General features: G+C 41.4%; 1 protein-coding gene across 7 annotated transcripts; it reads right to left on the bottom strand.

Moving 5' to 3' along the window:
- Positions 1 to 1,905: 1,905 nt before the first annotated feature.
- On the bottom strand, positions 1,906 to 23,049 carry SSR1 (signal sequence receptor subunit 1). 7 transcript variants are annotated; one of them, XM_084281962.1, is made up of 10 exons: positions 22,867 to 23,049; positions 21,612 to 21,730; positions 20,267 to 20,354; positions 19,821 to 20,083; positions 18,964 to 19,040; positions 17,227 to 17,305; positions 16,300 to 16,393; positions 15,750 to 15,764; positions 13,759 to 13,822; positions 1,994 to 3,710 (listed from the first exon to the last, which is right to left on the bottom strand). In XM_084281962.1, exons 1-10 carry the CDS (start codon positions 22,946 to 22,948, stop codon positions 3,686 to 3,688), a joined length of 906 nt encoding a protein of 301 aa, XP_084138088.1. In that variant the 5' UTR covers positions 22,949 to 23,049; the 3' UTR covers positions 1,994 to 3,685. The 7 variants fall into 7 exon arrangements, 5 of the variants coding, with proteins under 5 accessions (XP_084138087.1, XP_084138088.1, XP_084138089.1 ...); XM_084281961.1 differs by lacking the exon at positions 15,750 to 15,764 and having other exon boundaries at positions 1,906 to 3,706; XM_084281963.1 differs by lacking the exon at positions 15,750 to 15,764 and having other exon boundaries at positions 1,999 to 3,710.
- Positions 23,050 to 23,258: the final 209 nt, after the last annotated feature.

The following is a 23,258-nucleotide window of genomic DNA, read 5'->3' as shown; positions in this document are numbered from 1 at the left end:
TTTAAGCATTAATGTTACCTTTTGTATTGGTGTGTGTGAGCTTGGTCTTGTATATCTGTGATAGTCGCTGTGTTTGTTCTCTGAGCTGGAAATGGGGCAGTGGGGTGGGAGGCCCTTGGATACCACAGCCAATAACTGGAAGAAAATTATGTGAATTTCATACAAAATAGTCAGAGGAAATGCAGATGAGATGTTGATTTTTTTTTTTTTTTCTCAGTAGATGTTCTTGCATTTGCCACAGGGTGGAGCATTAAGCCTGTTCCAGGCATTAACAACGTGGCAGTTGAAGGTGTTCAAAGTGGTTCGAGCCAAAAGCAGGAAACACAAAGAATTTCAACCTCATACTTGTTTCCACTTTTCAGCATTAGAAATGGTGTTGTAGTTACTAGGGTTTTTTTCTGGCCGTCGTGGACTGAGTGTGTATACAGAGAAGAGTTACATAGCAACGTAACCTATGGAAATTATGCACCCGCTGTTATATATGTTTGATTTGCTTCAATATATTATTATTATTATTTTATTATTATTTTATAAATTCATCAGTTCGCTTGTCTCTGCAGTCAGCAGAAACCAATGGGCAATATTTGCCCACGCAGATGTATAATGCAGCTTGGATCCCCTCTCTAAATGTTTTTGACTTCAAGCTTTCACCAACTCCTCTTCTTATGTTGCAGCTCTTCTACTGTACTTTAAATGAAACCCTTCCTCTGACCGGAGAGTCAAATGGAGGCCAGCAAATTACCATCACACCCGTACAGGGGAACATCTCACTCGTGGTGGGGTGTGCGTGAGCGTGTGTCGTGCGTGTGCGAGCGTGTGTGCGTGTGTGTGCTGGGGGGGGCACCTGGGAGAAGATGCCTGCGAGAAGGGGGTGGCCGAAGGACCCTCCGCGTGCGTGAGAAAGGCACTGCAAGCACGATGTGGGTCTCGTTGCAGTCACGTCGGTGACAGCGAGTGTTACTTAACGAGCAAAGTTTTTCAGTCTTCCAGTTGAAAGCAAGCAGGAGAGAAATGCGAGCCTTACCGTGATCTTGCTACTGTCATGTTCTAGAGCAAGAGAATACTACTGGTAATAAAACTACAGATATAAGACATGTTAAAAATAAATAAAGTAAATTAAAAAAAAAAATCTTCCTGAGATTTTGGGGTTGATGCTTGAAGACTTGAGGTGTGTGTCTAAATTTCATATCGATAATTTAACCCCTTTAATGCTGGGAGCTGGGATTTCTCCGAATGGCTCCTGTTGCCGGCAACAGGTGACACTCCAGCCACCAGGATTGAAGGGGTTAGGCAAAATGTCTCCTACTGTAGCTGTGCGCTTTTAGGAGCGCACAGTGTTTTTGTTGTTGTTGTTCTTGTTGTTCTTGTTCTTGTTGTTCTTGTCGTTGTTTGTTAATCGTCCTTCAGTCATGACCTCTGGGACAGACAGAGCCATAATAGCATTGCCGGAGCCTCACTGTGCTATTCCACCACTGCAGCCCCCCAAGCCCGCACTGTGATCCTCCCCACCCCTGCAGAATCGCTTTTCCTGCTTTCATCAGACATGGAGGAAGTGGGCCTCAGACCCGTTCTATATTATATAATATATATCTATATATATCTATATCTATATTAAAATTCTCCAAAAATTTCTGGAGACTGAAATCTAACTGTCCAGAATTCAAAGGAAGAGAAACCTTCTTGAGTAATATTCTTGCAAATAGAATAAGAAAAAATGGTTGAGGTATATGTGATTTCTATTTTGTTTTTGTTCTGTTTTGTTTTTAAATAGGGATGTATGAACCAGTTCAGAAACAAAGCTAATGCCAGATAGATAAATCAGTCAGAACCAATGATTCATGTAAAACTCTACCCAGGTGCATTCTACTTAATTAAAACCAGTTCACACATCCCTGAAATTGTTATTACTATTATAATTATAATAATAATTATTATTATTATTTTGGGTATTTTTTGGTTTTTATTGTTTGTTTTTTGTTCTTTTTTTTGTTGTTTTGTTTAGTTTTTTGTTTTTGTTTTTTGTTTTTTTTGCAACTCTCCACACTAAACTGCGCAATACTGTGGGGGAGAAGCCATTACTAAACTATATGCTGCAGAACAATGTAGCAAGTAATTAATTCCCAGCAGCCTGCCGGGACATCTGCTAGCAATAATCACTATTGATTTAAAGCTTTATTTAGCCTTTATCTATATCCTAGTAGAGTATAAGGTCTTGCCACATTTTATTGACATTTTTATTAGCTGAGTTTGACTGAGAACTGTTGCTGTTGTTGGGTTTTTTTGTTTCCCCCCCTCCCCCAATATTAAACTGTGAAATTTATAATGTGTTTAAACTATGGGTGAATCTTAGGCTTTAGTTTGCATGTTCAGCTAATTTGTCTCTATACGATTTTTGTTTGAATCTTTTTATTTTTTTCTTCTCTCAGGGCTTTTACAAAAAACAAAAAACAAACAAAAAAAGGATCTTCTGAAATTCTTTTGCCTGAGTTGCAATGGACTTAACTTGGAGATAATTCAATCACTACATTAAGCACTTGACTGTGAAAGCGCAAAAAAAAAAAAAAAAAAAAAAAAAAGGAAAAAAAAAGGAAAAAAAGATTTTTATTTGTTTTTTAATGAGAGAACCTTGTTTGAGGCTATTCTGAAATAACTTTTCGGGGCTATGTGACAGTCTGATTCCATTTTCAGAATGATTCATAATTTTCTCTCTTCTCTGTGTGTCTCCTTTCTTTCCTCTCTCTATCCACGAAGGAAGTTTAATCCTAGTGATTTCATCCCATGCAGGAAACAGTAATAAATGTGTAGAATTCATATTTTTCTAAAGGGAACTTAAACTGCTGCTACGAATTGTGTACAAGACTGGTTTATGCCACATGAACAGAGAATCACACATTTGTTTTGGTACTTTTATTCCTCTTTTTATTCAGTTGTACAGTACTTCCAAATTCAAAATAAAAGTAAAAGTTGTTCTGTATCAAACCATCTAAGCAATAAAATGTTATATTTAAAAATTATAGGTTACAAAATGGACGTGGCTCTTCTTGTGGGTTTGTTGTAACTTGCTTTCAAGCTTTTCTGTTAGAGGACAGCATGCAAACCAGAGCTGTCCTGCATAACTAGTAGTACTGTTTCTCTTCCTTCATTTGGACAGAGTTTGAACCAGCGGTAGCTGTAACACTTTGAAAATCCGTGTGCGTTTGTTCTCTGGTAGTTGAAACCCTTTGAAATGGTGCTCCTCTTTGGTGGCAGTTTCTTAAAATAGCAGCTGAAAGCAGAAGAAAATGACATTGGTGCTGATTTTCCTGTACAGGTGTTAACTCAGAGCTGCATGTCCTTTCGTTGTTAACCATAACCCCATGGTCACAAGGGAGCGTCCTTTCGGCGCGGTGTGGTGATGGAGAGCGTATTGATTGATTTCTGTGTAAAAGGAGCTTTCTGCCATCCTTGTTTTATTTTTGCGTATATGCATATGGCTGTGAAATCTTCGGGATGTATTGGAAAGCCACAAGCATGTGTCAAAAGAGAAAAATCCTTTGTTTTATCTTGTTGGAGCCGCCTTAGTTGCATTTTATATGCTTTCTTACAAATAAAATGCATTTCACAGGATGGTGAGCCGAAGAATCATCTGAGTTGCGTATCCAGTTCTGGAGGCCAGGGAACCATAGAGTATCGGAGCATCTGCATCCTAAGTCTTGGTGGGATGAGTCTTTCTGGTAGAGAAGTGAAACAAATTCAGCATCAGAGAGCCATACCCATGGACTACTGCATGCCCTGTTTCTGCTTTCCTTCTTCTAGCCTCTGGTGCCATCATGGCAGCTGCTAAGGCTCCCCACAGGGCTTTTTTTGGTGAGGATCCAATTCCTCACTGCTGAACAGGGAGAGGTTACAGTAAAACCAGTCAGCATTGCCTAAAACCAAGGAAATCTGATGAGGCAGGACTCTCTGAATTACCTCAAAGGGGGTGGCTGAAGGGATTGAAATGATTTCTGAGGGAGAACTACAGAAAATCTCATTTTCCCTCTGACACCTATTGGCATGAGACATCTCCCTTCCTCTTGCAAGCCTGTGAGGCTGATGGGAAACTCATGTACAAGCAGTGTCAGAAGGTGTTAAAAAAAAAAAAAAACAGTGGGATGAGCTTACATGGCTGGGAAGAGATCGTGAGCAATGATTTACGAAGTAGATGGCTTGGAAGCACTTGATATTGGCCACGGAAGGGCGGAAGGGCGCTAGCTGTCTGCCCAGCCCCTTGTTGTCTTCTAACTTTGTACCTGGTGTCCCTGGGTGGGGAATTTCCCTGTTCAGCGTGTTCAGCAGGGTAACACTGGGCTGGCCAGCTGAACCTTGCTCCTTGTTGGCGTTTTCCTCTCCTCCTCCCTCTGGTAGCAATACCCAGATCTGGCCTGAAGTATGGAGTTAACAGGGATGAGGTGAGGGGGGCTCCACAGCTCTCATCGAACTTGGTCCTTCCCTGCTTTATTCCCCAAAGCTTTTTTTCTCAGCTTTTTTAAAGGTGAAGCCGCAAGCTCGCACCCCTGATGTGGATGGAGAGCGTGGCCCAGCCGTGCGGCCTGTGTTGTGGGCCCGCCTCACCACGGTGCTGTGGGTGCGGAGTCCCTGTGCTCGTCCCAGGGCGCTAAGGTTTGCTTGGGGTAGAGCTGAGGCCTCTGCCACCGCTGGGCCACCTTGGTGGTGAGGCGCAGGGAGGTGCTGTGGCTTTCTCGTGGTGTGGAGTGTGGATCTGTGGGCACCTGGTCGGTGATGCTAGGCACTTCAGCTCTCCTTCCTAGGAGCTGCATGAGGTGCTTTCCCTCTCTAGTCCCTGTGCTGTGCCTGGCCTGGGGAGATGATCGGTTGGCTGCAGTGTGTGTACTGAAATTTGTTAGCACTCCTGTCACCTCTGGACTTTGGGTCCCAGGAGTGCTCTGGAGTTCCTGGCCTCCAGCCTCGCCCGCAGAGGGAGTGGGTGTGCAGCAGCCCTCTTCTGGCTCCATCTCCTCATGTGCTCACGCAGGAGAGACGGGAAACAAATGTCCAGAAGCAAAATGTTGTCACTGTCCCAAAACTGGTGACAACAGGTATCTGTGAATTTGTTGGCAGACAACAGTATTTCCCTAGTCTCAGGCAATTAGTGCCATGTTGGCTCACAGGACTACAGAAAGTGGCAACGTCCCTAAAATAACAGGAGGTTGAGCACAGCTGGGATTCCTGAGCTAATGGTGTGTACGGTCACAGTCTGGTCCTCTGGCTTTGAAGTAAAGACATTTAGCAGGACAAGGAACTTTTTTTTTTTTTTTTTTTTTTTTTAAATGCAGCCTCCTCCAGAGCCTAAAGCATGTCCTACAGATGTCCCAGCTTGTGCTCAGCAGCTCTGAGCCTTTCTCAACAAGGCCAAGCTGCTATCTCACTAACCACCTCAGCTGAAGGTTGTGTTATTAGGAGTGTGATTCTAGATGACTGAAACCCCTCTCACCAGTCCTGAAAGGATGGATCCATACCACACAAGCATGAGGCGTTTCTTCTACCTGTTGAGTAGGTAGCAGACACTGGTGGCACGTGCCTTTGTTCCTATGAAGTTAAGAGATTCATTTGTCCTGACGTGCACAAGTTTGGTTGGGACTTACTAGGGGACTGAGGGGGAGCACAGCAGAAAAAAGTACTCTGGAGAATTATTCCATGTTTTAAGGATCTCTCACCAAATGTAACTCTTCCAGGTGCGAGGGCTGCAAGGGCATCCCCAGGTGCTGCCAGGGCTCATCAGTGGATCACTACTTAAAGGAGGGGGTTGGTTGTGTGTGGGTGTAGTGCTTGCTGTTGAAGCAGTGGCAGGTGTTCTGTATTATAACAAGATCTTTATGAAACTGTTTTTCCAATAAGATTTTTTTCTTTTTCCTCAAAGAAACTAACTGGATTCTTCTTGTAATAGCACAGAGAACGCTCTGTGCTGTGTTCCCATCTCATGCTCTTATTAGTTTATTTTCACAAAGAAATTCTACAGCTTCTGAAGCCCAGGACACTGAAACCCTGTGAAGACAACCCTTCCCTGAACTTGCTCTACAGCTGTAATTGAGGGGCTTCCTGCTGCTTACAGAACAAGGCCTTATGCTCACCCAGAGCTCCTCCATCTTCTCTTTGCTGCTGTTTAGCATCTGTAATCCCAATGCTCAGCAGAAGTTTCTCCGAGGAGCCCAGCTCACAGTTTTTGCCTGCTTCAGCGGAAGGTGCTCCAGGAGCTTGGTATCAGCCGGGAGCCGAGCGGCTCGCCTTTGGCAGTGCTCTTTGGAGCAAGGCCTCCTGCTGCTGGGGGAACTGCAGGCGGCCCTAGGAGAAGGGCAGTGGAGAAGTCGGCCTGCTCAAGGACAGTAGTGAAAACCACGGGTTGATGGCAGGAGGCTGCACAGCCTGTGTGCTACGGGGCTGTCTGTCTACCTTGCTGTCGTGGGCTGCCTGCCACCTCAGGTAAGTGGCACAAACTGTGTACAGACGATAGTGTTGGTGGGGTGGCTAACAGAGGAGAAAGTTGGTTTTAATTTTCTAGGGAAATGCAAACATTTGGATATGCCTAGGAAGGGGGCCAAGATGCCTTCATTTCAGCATGCACCTGAAACCATCCCGTGGCGCTGACACTGAGTACAGATGGAGCTGAGAAGTACTGTTGAAGCTTTCCAACAATTCCAGTATTGCCTCCTACTTTCAGTCTTTTTTCAAGTCCCCTCTCTGCCTAAAAAAAATACATTGAAGGGCATTTCCTATTTTAAATAAGAGTAAGTTGGAAGACTTGGCTCACAGAGCCTGACCCTGAGTGTAACACTTCTCACGTTGGTGGAAAGGAAAATGTCAGTAATTGCCCCTCAGAATGGTGTAGTAACAATGGCACAGCATCCAGGAGAGGCCAGGCCACTGTGTAATGTGGTAGGAAGCCTTGTAGCAGTCTTAGTAGGAACTGAAAACAGCTTCCTCCTTTGTTGTGTTCGTTTATTTCTCCCCTGCCAGATTTGTTTCTTGGTCTTGCAGGGAAAACTGCCAGTAATGTATGAGGAAACCCTGTACAATGGGCGTTTGCAATACACTTTTGTGAAATCATTTGAACTTCTCCAGGGCCTTTCAACAAAGGGTTGTAAAGTAGTTTACAAACATCAGTTAGTATTGCACTGTAAATAAGAAGCTTTCTGGAGAAAAGGCATCTTATCAGGGAAGACCCAACCAATTTTCACCATCTTAGAGCCAGAGGTTAACGTGGTAAAGGCCAGCTTTGCTGCAGGCTGACTCTCACTGGGTAATTCTTAGCCTGTAGCAGCATGTGGACTGTAGCCATGCTAGTAGTAAAAAGGTGGAAAGGCTAGGACAAAATGTCAGCCAAATGCTTGACAGCTCTGTCGCAATGCATGATTAGGAACAGCAAAATGTGTGTGCTTGTGGTGGGTATTAAAAAAAATGGTCCTGTGCAAGCATGTGCATGCATACACAGGCATACAGCATACACAAGCCTAGCAGCTCCTCCTCTAAACCCAGGAACGAACACATGAGCAAGCTCAGTTACTTTTGGGTAAAAGCAACCCATGTGTTGGCTGGTGCAGACTCAGCTCATGGAGAAGCTGAGCACTCTCATGTCCCACCAATATCAAGGACCTTGCACCTGATAAGGTCCAGGTACCCTGAAGAAGGAGCTTTTGGTGAGCTAACCTTTTAATCTTTCTGCAATTCTTAATGGGAAAAGTACTAAAAGTAGCTTTGATTCCAGCCTGTGCATACAGTGGCACACCTGTAAGTAAAATACTGCTAGCTACAGTATTAATTCTAGCTTCTGCTGTGCTCAAGGGAAAATACTGCAGGAACGCACTAGCTTACAGCTCTGCAATGCCTAGTGCCTAAATGAGGAGATTGTACTGGCATGGTGTGTTAACCTTTCCTTCCAGCTCCTCTTACCTGATGGTACAGAGAAGGAGGCCTGCTTACATTTGCACTAGAATCTAGCTGTTGTTTTAAATAAGTAACATTTGACTTTTAGTAAATCTGCACTTAAGATACTTGTGTTTTATTTTAGGGTGAGGGCAGTGCTAGTTGTGAGTTTCTGTGATGCAGATTTGCTTTAACCCATAAACACTTCTTCCCCAGTGTTTCCAAGTCAAGCTTTGCCACCTGTGACCTGTGCTTAGAAATAGAAAAGTGCTTACCTGGCTGTGAACAAAAAACAATGTAATACTTTTCTCTCCCTCTGTCAAAGTGTGGTTCTACTTGCACAGAGCTCCCAGGCAGCAACTAGGGGAGGAGGCAGAACATGGGGGGGGGGGCACATGTGCTAACTCACACACTGCTGAGTGGGATGCAGTGCTCACATCTTTACTCGCTCTGCCAGTTAATCGATTTTTGCTGGCAGGATATTTAACACCATTTCATCTGTTGCCTTCAAGACACTTGTGACTGAAGCCTTACTATATGCCTACAGGCTTCAAGGTTGCACCTGCTAGGTCAGTTATATTCCACAGATGAAGAAAAATCAAAGTATTGAGCTGTCTGGGTAGACATCACAATCCATCAGAAGTCTGTACCACAACACAGCTGTTCTGATTTTTGATCTCCAGCCTAGATTGTTATCTGTCTATCTTGAGGAGCTGAAACCACAGCAGCCTTTTTGCATAGCTACCTGCAACCCAGCTCTGCACCACACCAGTCAGAAGGGCTTGCCAGGGCTGTAAATAAGAGAAAGGAAGGGATCTGGAGAAGTGAGCAACTTGTGCACCTAATGAGTAACAGATTTTGGCACAGGATGCAAAGCCATGTGCTGTGTTTATTGCATGCATTTGGTGAATATACCTCTTATGTTTTTGTGATCTGAAGCAGTCTCTTTAGCAGCTGTAAGACACCTGCTTAAAAAATGAAGGCACTTAATTTGAACAACAATTAAGAGATAGCAGCTCCTCCCAGGGTTCCTTGTAGTGTTCTACTGCAGAAGTGCAGCTGGAGGCTCTTTGCAGTTTGTCAACAGATCCTTGCTAGCAGCCTGTATGTATTACTGCTGCAGGCAAGCAGGGGCAGCTGCTGTAATCCCAGAAACACAGCACAATAGCAATATTATTTAAATTCTAGCTTTTTCTTTCTAGTGGAAGCCTGCACTAGGTTGTTTTGAGACTTTCCTCCTTTCTGTATGGACTCATGCTAAATAAGCCATCAAAACAGTTTATTCTTTCTCTTGGAAGCTTGCTGGTTGAGGTTTGGATCTAACACACATGATCCAAACTCAGTCCCGTGCATTACTTATTTCTGTAGTGCTGCAGAACCAGGGCTGTGCCTGCCAGAAAAGATGCTTCAGAATTTTGGATGAATATGATTACACCCTGACTTACCATTAGTGGAAAAACACTTTGAAAACAAGATTTGAACCTATTTGTCTATGAACAGTCAAGCTCACATGGAGTTGAAAGGCCCCATTTACACAGTTTCAGTAACAGGGAAACTGAGGCAACTTATAGCCAGGAATCACTAATTATACCTTAAGCACAAAAGAACAGAGCAGCAAATACACACTAGAAGTGATTGAACCAGTGAGATTACAGCTAAGAGAACACTGAAAGGGCAATTTTAATGCAAAAGCAAGCCATCAGCTTATATCTACCTGCTCTTTAAGAAGACAGTGCTTTCCAGCATCTTACTCCATAGGGGCTAGGGAGACCTCAGCTATACAGTAAGCCACAGCAGAGAAAAGCTTGTTATGATATGAGATTGCTTGGTCATCTTGCTGCTTTTCTTAGTCTTCACTGACAAAAGCAGAAGAGGGCCTGGCACTAGATCAGTCAACTACAGGGTTAAATACAAGTATCTTATCACCTCAACTCACTATATGGATCATCCCTAAGTACTATTGATATGCTGCTGTTCTCCTCTAGTTCCGCAATTTTTATATTACTTGGAAATGAATGACACTGCCTTCTGCTATAGTGACCTGCATTAGTATCTACCACTTCATAATCACTTAATTAGGATAGTTCAGAGATGAACTGAGGCAAAGTGAAAGATTATCATAAGGTATTATCACATCAATTATTTCCAACTAGCACTAAATGCTAAGAGATAGAACAAAACCAGGTTTTAATAGTGAATTCTTTCCCACAACCTTAGTGAGACTCTACATCCACACAGATGTAATGCAGTATCACATTGATTAAAAACTTACCTTGCTTTATGAGTTAATCCCTCCCAGAAGTTTTACCCTGTCTTCTGTTTAGGTGTAGTACATGCACCTGAACTTTCAGCGATACTTTCGGGTATCACTGCCTGGAGTAGTGTTCTCTCAGTCAGACAACAGCACACACCTTAAAGCTGCAGGGATTTAGCCTTGTTACCACCTTGTGTTTCAGCAGCCTTTAGGCACCTTAACAGATCCTTTTCACACTGCCTACAGGTTAGTCCATCTGGAAATGCAGAACTATGGCTTGGTTTTTAACAAATCAGGATTCAAAAATTATTTTGAGTGCCCTCCCTTATCCTTCTAAGGATATTTGATTTTTAATCCAAGTGTTTAACCATTGTCCAGGATATCACAGAATACTTCCTCACAGAATAATTCCTAGCTATTATTTCCACTACAAATACATTTGCAAAATAGCAGCTTTTGAAGTACAGCGTGTTTTCATTCTTTTTGCGTATCTGCTACTACAGGTTACTTATCAAGGAAAAGAGCACCCGAGTACCACTCAGGCTTTTTAATGCCATACTCATGCTTTATTTAAAAAAAAAAAAAAAAAGCAGCTACATGATGCTAAGAAAACTTCAAGTTTACTTTACAAAAAAAAACCTGCAGCCATTTTCCAAGAGATCTGATCTCACTTATAAATGAAAACCAGCAGGTAAATTCTTAAATTAACATTTCACTTGCAGTATATCTGAACTTAATCATTCAAAACAACCAGTCATTCTTAAATTCTGACTGTCCATTGTATGTATAAGAACAATCTATATCATTTCTTTGATTAAAAAATCCCTGGGAATATTTAAAGTTAGATGGAGAAGCGTGAGGAGAACTTACTTATCCCACTTTTAAGCTTTCACAGAAGGTGATTGCTCATTCTAGCTTTACTCTCCCCCATCAGTTAACTGCAATTCCTCTGCATATTTAAGAAAAGTCTTAATATAAAGCTGCTAAACTCTTCAGTGAAGGGATTAAACTGACATAATATGAATCTATGCAGTTACCACCACACTACAGCAGTGTGATACCTTACTATCTTCATGGAAGTGTATTGTGCAAGTCTCAAGTAGCTTCAAAACACTCCTGAAACAGCCCTTGTGTCACTCCTATGAGGTAGGTACTATCTTTCCTTCGGAGAAGAAAAAGGAAACTTAACTGCTGCTTAGCACATCAGGCACACTGAAGAACAGGACAACCAACCTACATTATTATTTGACTTTCCCACTACTTCCTGAATTTAGAGCTTTGAACTGCAACTTTTTAGTGCCATGCATACCAGGAATAAGAACGGGGAGTGATGCCTAAATTCATCCATTCCAGCATAAGAGAAACATTCAGCATAACTGTTATGAAATGAGAAGTACAGCCCTTGCTGAGTGCTCCATTCAGATTTATGGCCTGCATTTAACTACTTGTATGTGAGTAATCAAGATGAGGCTTGTCCTTCTGACAGCTGCCAGGAGGAACCTGCTGTATGAGTAAGGGACAAATTGACACTTGAAGAACTAGCACTAGGATATTAAAAGTTAATGTTCCTGTGTTCCAGTGCTTTGCTCTTCTAGAGCACCACTGTAGCTAGAGCAGCTCTCATTATCTCCTAAAATGGGATGCTTCCCATCTTGAAATCTTGGGAATAGTTAACACAATTTAAGGTTTCCTATTATTAGAAGGTGGGGAAAATACCACCTTGATTTCAGTTGAAATGCTGAATCCAACAGCAGCTATAAGGCTTTACCATACAAAACATTTAATACACGAGAGTTTTGCTGAATCAGTGCAGACTGAATGTAGACCCTTAAACCTACCACAGAGCCATCATTAGAGGCAAAGTTTTTGTACACAGTAGATTTAAGAGCAGTCACCTGTTTTGAAGTTGTTCAACGATTTGTTAAGTGATCTAATCATCATTCAGCAATCTTCCCTGTTAAAAATATTCTGCCTGGACTAGCATATTACCCAGTAGTTGAACAAAGCATCACTGAGGAGTTGTTCTTACCATTCTATTTTCCACACCAAGATGAGTCAAGAACATTTTTACAGCTAATTCTGGCAGTGTGTAGTAGTAAGATACTGCCAATAGTTTCAGATGAGACCTAAGCATTGCTCAACTAATCAGCTCAGAAGTTCAGTCCCTGCAGAACAAGTACAGATCAAAAGAGAGCTCTTTCACATACGGGGATCAGGAAGAGGGGGAGAAAAAAAAAAAAAAAAAACAAACACAGGTTTCACATCAGTGCCTTTTCCTGAACTGAAGAAGCTCCCAGAGATAACCCTCAGACAGAAAGAAACAGTTCAAGCCTTCTCAAGTGCCTGAGTGGCAGCAAACTGATGCTGATTTATCTGTTCCACCCCCCAGCAGTGAACTCCTAAAAGCAGTGTATGCAGATCAACATCTGCTCCTAGTAATTCTGTAAACTAGAGCTGGCATAAGAATTATTTGATTACATACAGCTTCTCTGTTGTAGTACTGAGGTAACATGTAGTTAATGGAAATGCATGTGTTACAGTGGGAAAGCCAGGGTGATGAACTTAACTCAGACCAAGCCACTGACAGCTGGAAAGAAGTTTGTGATTTAAGACCTGTAAAGAGTAAATTAAATAGTATGCCATTTAAAAAGATTACTTGAAGCCAACAGCTTTTCAAAGTCAGTTCCCTGTGCATGGAATGAAGTTGAAATCCTTGGTACAGCTTGAAGAGAAATCCACATGTTTTGATACATACAACAACCTAGTCTTGAGAGAACCGAGAACTTCATTGTTCTGGCTTACTCAATTTCTTGAGTAAACACTGCAGAGCAACCGCTATAGTCAGAATAATTAAGCTGCTGGTACAACTCAATAACTAACCATTTAACAAGTCAGGTATAAAAAAAATTTATGTAGTAATACCAATTCAGCACACAAATTCCATGCTTCACAAGTTCTGCTGCTGTGTAAGAGTCCTCTTAACATTTATGCAGATAAGTTTAGGTTTTTAGGTCACTGCATGCCCAGATCAAAACAGCAGCAAGAGATCTACCACTACAAGCAGCTATACCCAATTGTGCCTTTAGAATGCTAAACAAATGCAGAAATCCAGATGAGTGCCTCACTGCTGAGACAGGACTGTGCACACAAATTTCAGTGTATGTGTGCTGCAGAGAATAAAGTTACCTACTGAGAAGAAAAATGCATACAGATTCTGATACAGAGAGGATACAATCAAGACAAGTTAAGTCACTAGACATTCAGATTAAGGGGAGGGGAAAAACCCTTTGAAGTATACAGATGACAAACCAGCATTAAAAAGGATTCTAAAGGCACATTTCAGGTAACATGATTCTGTTAAGACCAACTGCTTACACACGCAGGCACAAGTCTTAATGGCTTCCCCCACCCACCCCAACAATTATTTAACAAAAAAAGAGAAGTGCATTTTCAGTAATATTAACACCATTCAGTTAATCTGTTCAGTCCAAATGTTTAGCAGTATTTTCCTTATGGTGATATGGATTCTTTGCACTACTCCAATCCAAAAATCCCAAACAGGCAGGATTAGTAAACGTTCAACTGTTGTACTAGTTAACATTTACTCATCAGAGCCCACTGATCTCTTCTGTGCCCTCTTGCGGGGCAACCTCCTTGGTGAAGCTTTATCTAGAAGAAAAAAGGTAACTGTGTTAATTGCTGCAGCTACTTCATATTAGTTCTTATATAACAATGCATTGTTCTCCCTCCCAAACAAAGCCATACTGCCCTTCTAATGCAATGCATCACTAGAGAAGCTACTTGAAACATCTCATTAATGGTTTCTTGGTTTGAACTATTAGCATTCTGAACAGATTAAAAGAAAAAACATTCCTATTCTGTAACATGCAATTCTAAGGTAAGGGCCATTCAATTTGCCAGTTACTAAAATGGACAACAAAAACCTATAGCATCTCCTGATGAAGCCACATGCTTTGCTGTTTAGAAAACTTCCATGCACAACATTTTCAGAGAGTTAATGAATGATTTATCATTACTGGTTTTAGTTTACCTGCCTGAAGAATGATTAACCCTCTTTTAGACAGCTTTGTCTTACATGAAGTATTTCCAAATTCATACAGCTTAACAGCAAAGTGTTTCAGTCCTGAAGAGAATACCCTTACCCAGGAATCTACGCTTGATTATGAAGTTATCACTTTGTGATCAGATAACCCCAAATGGGGAAGCCATCCAGCTTTAGCTGTATGATCACTGGATGCCAGAAGCCTGTTCTTACATTTTAATCTATGACAGGTCTATAATTGTCCTTTCACAGTGATAGTTCTTACATAGACAGCATCTTTAATCATTATAGTGTTATAGAGAAGCTACAATACTTTATATGAAGAAAAAAAGCACTGAGGTGATTGCTAGGTGTCTGCTTACAAATGCAAGTTCATAAACTGATCAGCTTCCAGTCCCACTGGCAAGCAATGCTCTTAATGGCACGATGGCTGTTCAGTTAGCCCACTTTGAAGTATCATCAAAAGAACAGGAAAGAATCTGAGGATCTTGAAAGCCAGATATCTCAAAGGATTCTAGTGTAGAGTTCTAATGAAACAACCAAGAATTAAAGAATACCACAATTAAGAAAAACTTAATACCTGAAGACTAGAAAAAAAAAAAATGATGCTTAAGAGATTAATACCTAATTTACCTTAAAGAGCAGGGGGGCAAGGACAGAACAACACTGGCTGGATTTGAAACCTTTGGAAGACAGCTTGCTCTTCAAAGCAGTTTATCATTCACTGCTTCAGTCTCGCTTACTAGACTGAGGCCTTTCAAACTTTTTCTAGGTTTTCATATTACCATTCCACTGTATATTCCAAGAATACAGTGGAAGAAAGCTGACAGTTTCAGATGTGAAACAAGCCCTCATACCTTTGTAGTAACTTTTGATTCCTTTCCCCTTTAGCTGTACTGAAGTCATCAACTTCTGGCACAACTTTGTGTCAGATCTAGAGCCTCCAGGTCTTCTAGGCTGCATACAGCTGTCAGACTAAGATTGCTCATTTCATCAAAATGAGTCTTTCAAGTAAAGTAAGTTCTAGTATGCACTTGGTTTCAAGCAAGGATAAGTCACCTCAGACAGACAATGTTATTGGTGGTAAGAGTTCATCTGGGATAAGGAAGGTAACTCCATTTAACTATTATACCCCAAGATGAAGTTTGTTTGTCACTGAGAATGAGATGCACTCAACCATGAGTTGTGACCAGTCAGTCCTCCACCACTTCAACAATAGCTTGACGCTATACTAGGGTGGTACACAGTATTTTAGATAAAGTGTTCTGGGAACTGGTAGAGACCACAATACTTCAGCAATATTTTCCTCAATAAACTAGATATAAGTTTGTGGCATTTTGCTTAAAATATTTTTTATACACATATACATTTTTCCCTGTTTGGATGGTTATATGCATCTGCTCTGTAATCTTTTACTACTCATGCTCTATCACCAATCACTGCATGCAGGAAGACATTTCTATCCATGCCCGCTTATCACATGGATAGTACATTAAGAACTTCCACTCTTTAAATCACCAGAGTTTGCCTCACCTCTTCTACTTTGCACTGAAGTCACAGGAAAGCAAGAACAGAAGAAACAGCGAGAGAAGTTAGAAATATCCAAACACATGTTCTAAAGAAACCAGATTAGTTTTACTGTCGGCATTTCACACCAAGAATTTAGTCATTTTGTAGTTGTAAAGAACATTAATTTCAGGTTTTAATGTGTCTTTGGTTAAAACACACTCCTAATACTTAATCGTCTGTAGGCAGCCTTCCAACCAACTCGCAGAAACTTTCAGATAACACCTTTAAGCCTTCTTTATGAGGCAGGTTTTGGGTAGAGATTTTATACTGTTAAAGTCTACAGAACAAAGCATGAAAGTCATTGATAGCCTTCACAATATCAACCAGTCAAGTTTGTTCTACACAGGAACAGGTTGATAATGTAATCTAATCATTAAGGCCAGTGCTTTAGACAGTTTTTTTTATTCCCTAGAACAGATGTTCTGGGAAATCGGTATTAGCTACTTAGTTAATCAAATAGTTGTAACTAAACAAGTGTAGTTCTACTTCAGTTTGTGAAACACAGACTACTTACTTATTTGATTTAAAGTTTCTTGGGGAATCCAGCTCATATCAACATCATTCTGATTTGATGTTCCCATCTCTACTTTCTGTACTGGTCTTTTCCTCTGAAAATTCAAGAGAACAGATTTTTGTCTTCCACGTAAAGTTCTGATAGCACAAATATTAGAAATAACCAATAGTACTTCAATAAACTGTAATTATTTCACTAGGAGACAAACCTAATATATGAAGAGACAAAACCAATATATGAAGCTGTCTTTGTAACCTAGCTTTAGCTGTCTTTAACCATTAGCAGTTTATTCACCTAGGCTCAGTATTAATACTCGTAAGGCCTTGCAATACTTATTTCACACAGATACCAAGACTTCATGAACACCTTTGCAAGTTCACTACACCTGCTACAAAAAAAATGGCTGACGATAACCCCAACTAGATAACTGGTTTCATTACACCTCCCCAGATTAGCACAATACTCTTATGCAACCTTGCAAAGATAGAATTTGAAAAAACAGTAATTCCATCCTTTTGCCCACAGGAAACTATTTAGAACTAAAATAATGGCTGGACAGCTGTTTGCAAAGTTACACCTAATCTAACACAATAGATACAAACAACATGGGGAAGTTCATCCAGCAAGTATGCAGCTACTGATTCGAAACACGTAGAGATTGGAACACATCAAAGCTCCCAATTCAACCATTCTAGTGTTGTGGTAAAGAACAGACCCAGACAACATTAGACAATCGACCCAAGTGTCTCCAATTTTGATTTTCTGAAACTTCTAGTTTTGCACAGTAACCTTCACAGTCAGTTCTGAAAGTGTATCTTTTGAAGCTCTACTGGTACCATTGTACACTGCAAGTGATTACTGAGTCACTCCCCCCCCATACCACTAAGGGGTTTATGACCAGCTACACAAACCAAATACACTACTCACCTTCCTAGATTCTAGTAACTGATGTAGACCAACAATAACAAGTAGACCAAGTCCAGCAAGGAACATGTACATGAAGATCCTTTAAAAAAAAAAAAAAAGAAACCGTTAACTAAAATCTTTAAGCAGCATAGAAATTAAAACCTTACTTTGGCCACACACTTTTTGATCTTTTCCATCTTTTCCAAGCCCTTTTGTAGGTATGGGGGGAAAAAAACAAATCTGAAATTTAAGTGCTAACAAGTTTTAAGTAATTATTCTGACTGACTTCAGAAACTAACCCTGAGTTTAATATTCTATTGTTCACAATCCCATACAGGTTGGGAAATTAAGTAATTACTGAAACCTGTTACCTGCAGGAATCCTTTTGAAACACATTTCAGGATGTTGGGCCACAGAATTTGTTTTTAATTGGTTTAACCACTTACAAATGCCTTAAAAGTATCCTACGCACTTTTAATTATATTACTGCAAGTACCACTAGGATATTCATTTACTTATGGAGCTTTGAGATGCCTTCCTTAGACTATCTTACTTTGTGTTCCACTGTTAAATTCCATCAACAGTGCAGATCATTTTTACATGGGTTTTTCCATCTATGCATTTTGTTTTCAACAATTCCACCTAAAATTCCTGTTTGTATCTTAGCAGGAGGTAAGCAACCTAAAGTTATTTTAGGGAGCAGGCAGGACTTTAGAGATACAGAGTTTAACTTGGAATAGACCATTTAACTCTGATTTATAACAGAAGAGTTAAGAGTTCTGCAGGGGAGACTTAACTGAACATCCCTGTTTTATAGTAATTACCCATTCACAGGTCACCAACTCAAACTGGTTCTGACTAATGATTTGAATTCTTCAGGTGCTCTGTTACCCAAGTACTATGCTTTCACATTACCAATTATTTGGTATTTGTTCGCTGATGCTGTTCTCTTTGGCAAATGCAAATTCCTACGGCACCTACTTCTTCAGATTGAACTTTTTTTTCTTAAGAAAAGGAAGCTTACTTAGGAAGCTTGCTTAGCAGGCAGTTTCTAGCTGTGGCAGGAATATCCAAGTATTCGGTACTGCCTTCAATACTGATTGATGCCTGATTTCTGAAGACTTCTTTAAAACTCAAAGGTTCTTTTGAAGTTCCACTTCTTTTAGGATATTCTAAGAGCACATTGGCACACCATACACTTGCAACATATAAGGTGTCCTTAAAGCACTCCTGAAAGAAGTCTCCTACCAACAGGGAAAGTGCAACAACAGATGAGCATAAGTTCCTTTATCTCATACTCCAGGCATCTTTCACTTTACATTATCTTAGATTATATTGAATGCTCCAGAAGGTCTACACGGTAAGACCAACAGCCCAGTACTACGGTACTGCTGCATCTTTAACTTGGAGGAAAAAGGCACAGTAGTATAGAAAAAGATTAACAGCTTTGAACTGCTATGTGGCTATACGACACCGGGTCCTATTCCAGGCTAAGTCATCTGAGCAAAGCAGTTGCATAAGCCGTTCACTGACACAGTACCAACCCGGAAGATCCTTAGTGTTAATGAAATCTTAGTTTGGGAGAAAGCTCACATTTTCAATCTATCAATGCTGCACAAGTCAAAGCCTTCGACACCATCAGCAAAATACAAGACCAAACTCAATAAAAACAAAGGTACAAGAACTATTCTCATCAGCCCCCATCAATAACCCATTCTACTAGTGCACCAACTAAACACGCATCTCCAGCTTCCTTACGTTTCTCCATCCAGTCCATCTTCTTTTTCAATAATTGTAACCGTCTGATTGAAGACAGCATCTTGAAACACATTGCCCTATAACAAAGTTCCCACAAGATATTTTAAACAGTTAATTACTTCCTTGAAAATATACATAACTCTTCACATGTTTTCAGAAAAACTCTAGAAAGGAATAAATTCTGCATAGATAAGGCTTCATTACATTTATAAATAATGCAAGTTTAACTCCTCACATAAAACTGCAAATTTTCTGGCGTAAGTACCAATGAAAGATTAGATATTAACAGGAAAGTCTTATCTAGCTTTGAAGATGTTTCCTGTAACATGAGATACTACATATGAAGGGATCTTATTAGTACCATTAAAACACTGAAGGTACAGAAGCCTTCAACCTGCACTAAAAAGAAAGAATCCCCTACTTTAGTACTTCACATTTGTTTTACATCCCCTACTTTACATTTAAGGTTTTGGGGAAAGCCCTCTCCCAGGCTGAAAACATTTCATTTATTTCCTTACAATATCAAGTTTACAGATGGGGTTCAGGCTGTTAAGTTTGTTAAAGCCTAAACTGAATACAGTGAAATTAAAGATTTCTGGAAGGTTTTTTTTAAAGATGCTACTACTACTCAATTCAATGACATTCTGGATTCCATTGCTAATATAAATCTCAAGTGTAATGTACACAAGGGACAACTGTGAAACATGCAGGCAATCTCTTACTGTGCTTATGCATGTAGTGATTTGCTTAAAGATCTGAGGCAAGGTCTGAAGAAATAGTAACTTGACTAAGCAGTTCCTTCCTGACATTTCCACATCAATGGAAGAGATTGAAATGAATTACAACATCAGGCTTACGTTTACATCTCTGTAGTTGAGATTGATAACTAGTCCAAAAGGACGACCACCCATAGGCTCAGCAGGGATGAAAGAGTACTCAAACGTGGCTTGTCTCTGTGGTGGAACTACTGTATTCAGAGGGAGAGCTGTGAAGTTCTGGATATAGAACTGGTAGTCTTGAGGGTACCGGAAAGAAGCATCAAGAGACTCGACAATGAAGTCTTCTGTACCCTTGTTGGTGAAGCCTACCAGGAATTTTACAATGTTGTTTGCTGGAAAATCTAAAACACAAAAGTAGTTAACTGTTAGAAACTTGGTACAGCACACCTAGCTCATTTCTAAACAGGGTCTCTAGAACAGACCCAATTTTTTTTTTTTTTTAAAGCCTCACTGTATTAACACACACACATTGATGTACTCTGAGCAACTGTACAAAAGATGGTAGATCAGCACAGGACTCTTACCTTCACCCTTCACAAATAATATGGTTGTATCAGCACTAGGTGAGGCTTTAGGTTCTCCCGACAAGTCCTCTTCCTCTTTTTCTTCTGTCTAAGACAAGAGACTTTTTTTAAAAATCCCATAATTAACAGTGAAGCAAAGACCATGCTTATTTTACAAGAACCCTATGCAACAGTTATGTCGACACATACAGCAACCATTAGTACCAATTCCTGCCATTGCAGAGGTAGCACAGTGTTCTACCTCTAAATTAGCATCATTTTCAGTATTTATCCTTCTCATTATATCTGACATAGTGACTAAGCTCAGCTCAATTTAGCTGTACTGAAAGGCTTCTGTGTAGGGTCAGATGGAAAAGAATAGTATCTAAGTGTTAAATAATCACATCTAAGCTATTTCTACTCAGAAGACAAACACTACCAAAATTATGGACAACCACAAAACAAGTGAGAGTTGTTTCAATACAGAGTGCTTATAGGAGCTTTTATTCAGTTTTAAGAAGCATTATGCTTGCATGGAAACAGTTACACTTTTGGAACAAGGCAGCTATACAAATTCACTTGTTCAAGATCACTGTTGTGATTACTCACTTTTTAGTTTAGCAGTTTCAATCTTTAATGGTTTATTTTCAAAAATAATCAAGGTAGCAATCAAGGGATCACTACTGCCTCCACCAAATGAGAGCAAGGCTCTCCCCAGCTTGCACTGTCTGCTAAACAAACTGGTTTAAAGTTAGTTCTATCGTTTGATTTTGCTACTCAAACAACTCTGAAGCAGCGCACAGCCTACTGAATCAGTTGTACACATGCCATTTGGTACGGAAGCCATGAACCAGAACTGGGCTTAGCATCCTGAAGTCAACTCCACATGTAAAACCGTTTCAGTGACATATAAAACATATTGCCTAAGAAGTATGCTGTTTTGTAACCTTGCTTAGTCATACACTACCTATTAAGGTTACATTTGGAAGGTTAAATACACTATCAGTGCCGAATACCTAGTACATCATCGACCATTTAGCAAACTTGGACAACTGTGAGCTCACCAACATCAACTAAAGACTAACAGAATCACAGAACAGCGTACCAGGTCTCATACTACACAAGCCTTCTCATCCTAATGCAGTTCTGGCAGTTTCTAGAAACCTAGCAGTCCCCACGTGCATTCTTGGGCTGGTAATTCATGAAAAGACAAATCCTTCTGAAACTTCAAGCAGGTCAAATTTAAATTGAGACTTTAGAATAACTACTTGGAAATACCAATACTAACAAACACATTCAAATATAACTACTTAGCTGCAAGCATTTCTGTTTCAATTCCTATTTATAAACACTGATGTACAGTTACCAAGTCCGTAGGCTCATCTTCTTCAACCTCAGCTTCATCATCTTCATCTTCAACTACAGTATCTTCCACAGCTTCCTCATCTTCTGTAGCATCTTGAGCTGCAACTAATAAACCTGAACCTACAGAAACAAGATGCAAAGGCTTTTCAATACCTCATTAACCAACAGAAAACTGACATTGCAGTGTGATTTTTAAACTAGAATATCGACGGACTGTTTTGGAGCTTCCGCTGCAAATATGTGGGAACAGCATTAAGCTGAGGCAGGGGAAGTTTAGGCTGGACATCAGGAAGAGGTTCTTCACTGAGAGAGTGGTTGCACACTGGAACAGGTCCCTCAGGGACATAGTCACTGCACCAAGCCTGCCTGAATTTAAAAAGCAATTGGACTGTGCACTTAGTCACATGGTCTAAACTTCTGGGCAGACCTGTGCGGTGCCAGGAGTTGGACTTGATGATCCTTACGGGTCCCTTCCGATTTGGTACGTTTTATGTTCTATGAAATAAACTCACATTCAAGTGATTGCCTACGTTGACGATTCAGTCATTCATTCTCTAATTACTTTGAGCTGCCCATTTATATATCAGCAAGTTCAGAACACTTTACAGCTGGATAAATTTCAGCACTTGCACAGCAGAGAGCAACCAGTTTACCTTCAGTTATAAAGGTATTTTCTGTTATTATGAACGTTAAAGTTAGAGTTTCTATTATGAGCAAACTAACTCGAGTTTTTCTCCCCTTCTAAAACCAGCAAGCTTCAGAGCAGTGCTCCAAGATGCGAGTAGTCAGAGTTCACTCCTTCTCTACTTCTGTGGCACTGAGTCTCATACATGCAAACACCAGGCATAGAGGATTAATGAGAGTGGCCACAGGACAGAGTTCACGCCGTTTGTATTTACAGCACATGCAGGCTAGGCCGAGAGCTTCTCACAAATACACACACGACTTAGAGGTTTTGTTTGATGAAGCTGGCATTTCCCAAAGAACAAGAAGAACAGAAATGAATGGTTGACTGGATTGCACAAGCCTAGAAGAGCCAGGTGGGTACACAAGTTAAGCAAATATTCAGCTTTCACATGGCACAGAAACCCTTGAACAGCACAAGTGCTCCCGAGGACTGGAGGGCTGCCTCTCCGAGCTAGGGAACGCAATCAGGAGCCCTCCGTCAGTGCCTCCAGACAGCTCCCCCCCAGAGCCTCTCCCTCTCCCCCAGCCAGCCCCCGCACCCACAGCTCGGCCCATCCGAGCCCCCCTACCTGCGCGGCCGGCGGCAGGCGGCACTGCGGCGGGCAGGACGAGGAGGAGCAGCAGCATGAGGAGCCGCCTGGCGCTGCCCATGGCCGCGGCGCGGTGCGACGCAGCGCAGCTCCCCGCACCCTGCCGCCCGCCCGCCTCCCCTCTAAATGGCGGCCGCCGCCGCCGCCATCCGGCCCCGCCCCGCCGCGCGCCGCAGCGGACGTGGCGCTGCCGGGGAGGAGCGGGGAGGTCACGCGGGCTGCGCACACGTCGCCCCGCCGCCCCCGCGCGTGCGCGGCCCCGCCCCGTCCGCCCGCCCGCGAGTTTTTTCTCGCTCCCGCAGGGGAAGGGGCGGGCGCTGCTGTGGGGTGGCGGGGCTCGGCGCGCATGCGCGGCACTTAGCGCGCGTGGC

Source organism: Netta rufina, assembly GCF_964035555.1.
Source record: "Netta rufina genome assembly, chromosome: 2".
Classification (NCBI taxonomy): Eukaryota; Metazoa; Chordata; class Aves; order Anseriformes; family Anatidae; genus Netta; species Netta rufina.
Note: the sequence above shows the minus strand (reverse complement) of the source record. Positions and strands in the feature narration are given on the sequence as shown.

Coding starts and splice junctions, on each gene's coding strand:
- SSR1 (XM_084281961.1), bottom strand. CDS start 22,948: ATGGGCAGCGCCAGGCGGCTCCTCATGCTGCTGCTCCTCCTCGTCCTG. Junction 17,306..18,963: donor GATGGACTGGATGGAGAAAC/GTAAGGAAGCTG, acceptor TTTTTTTTAAAG/GATCTTCATGTACATGTTCC. Junction 16,394..17,226: donor AGTTACTAGAATCTAGGAAG/GTGAGTAGTGTA, acceptor TTGAATTTTCAG/AGGAAAAGACCAGTACAGAA.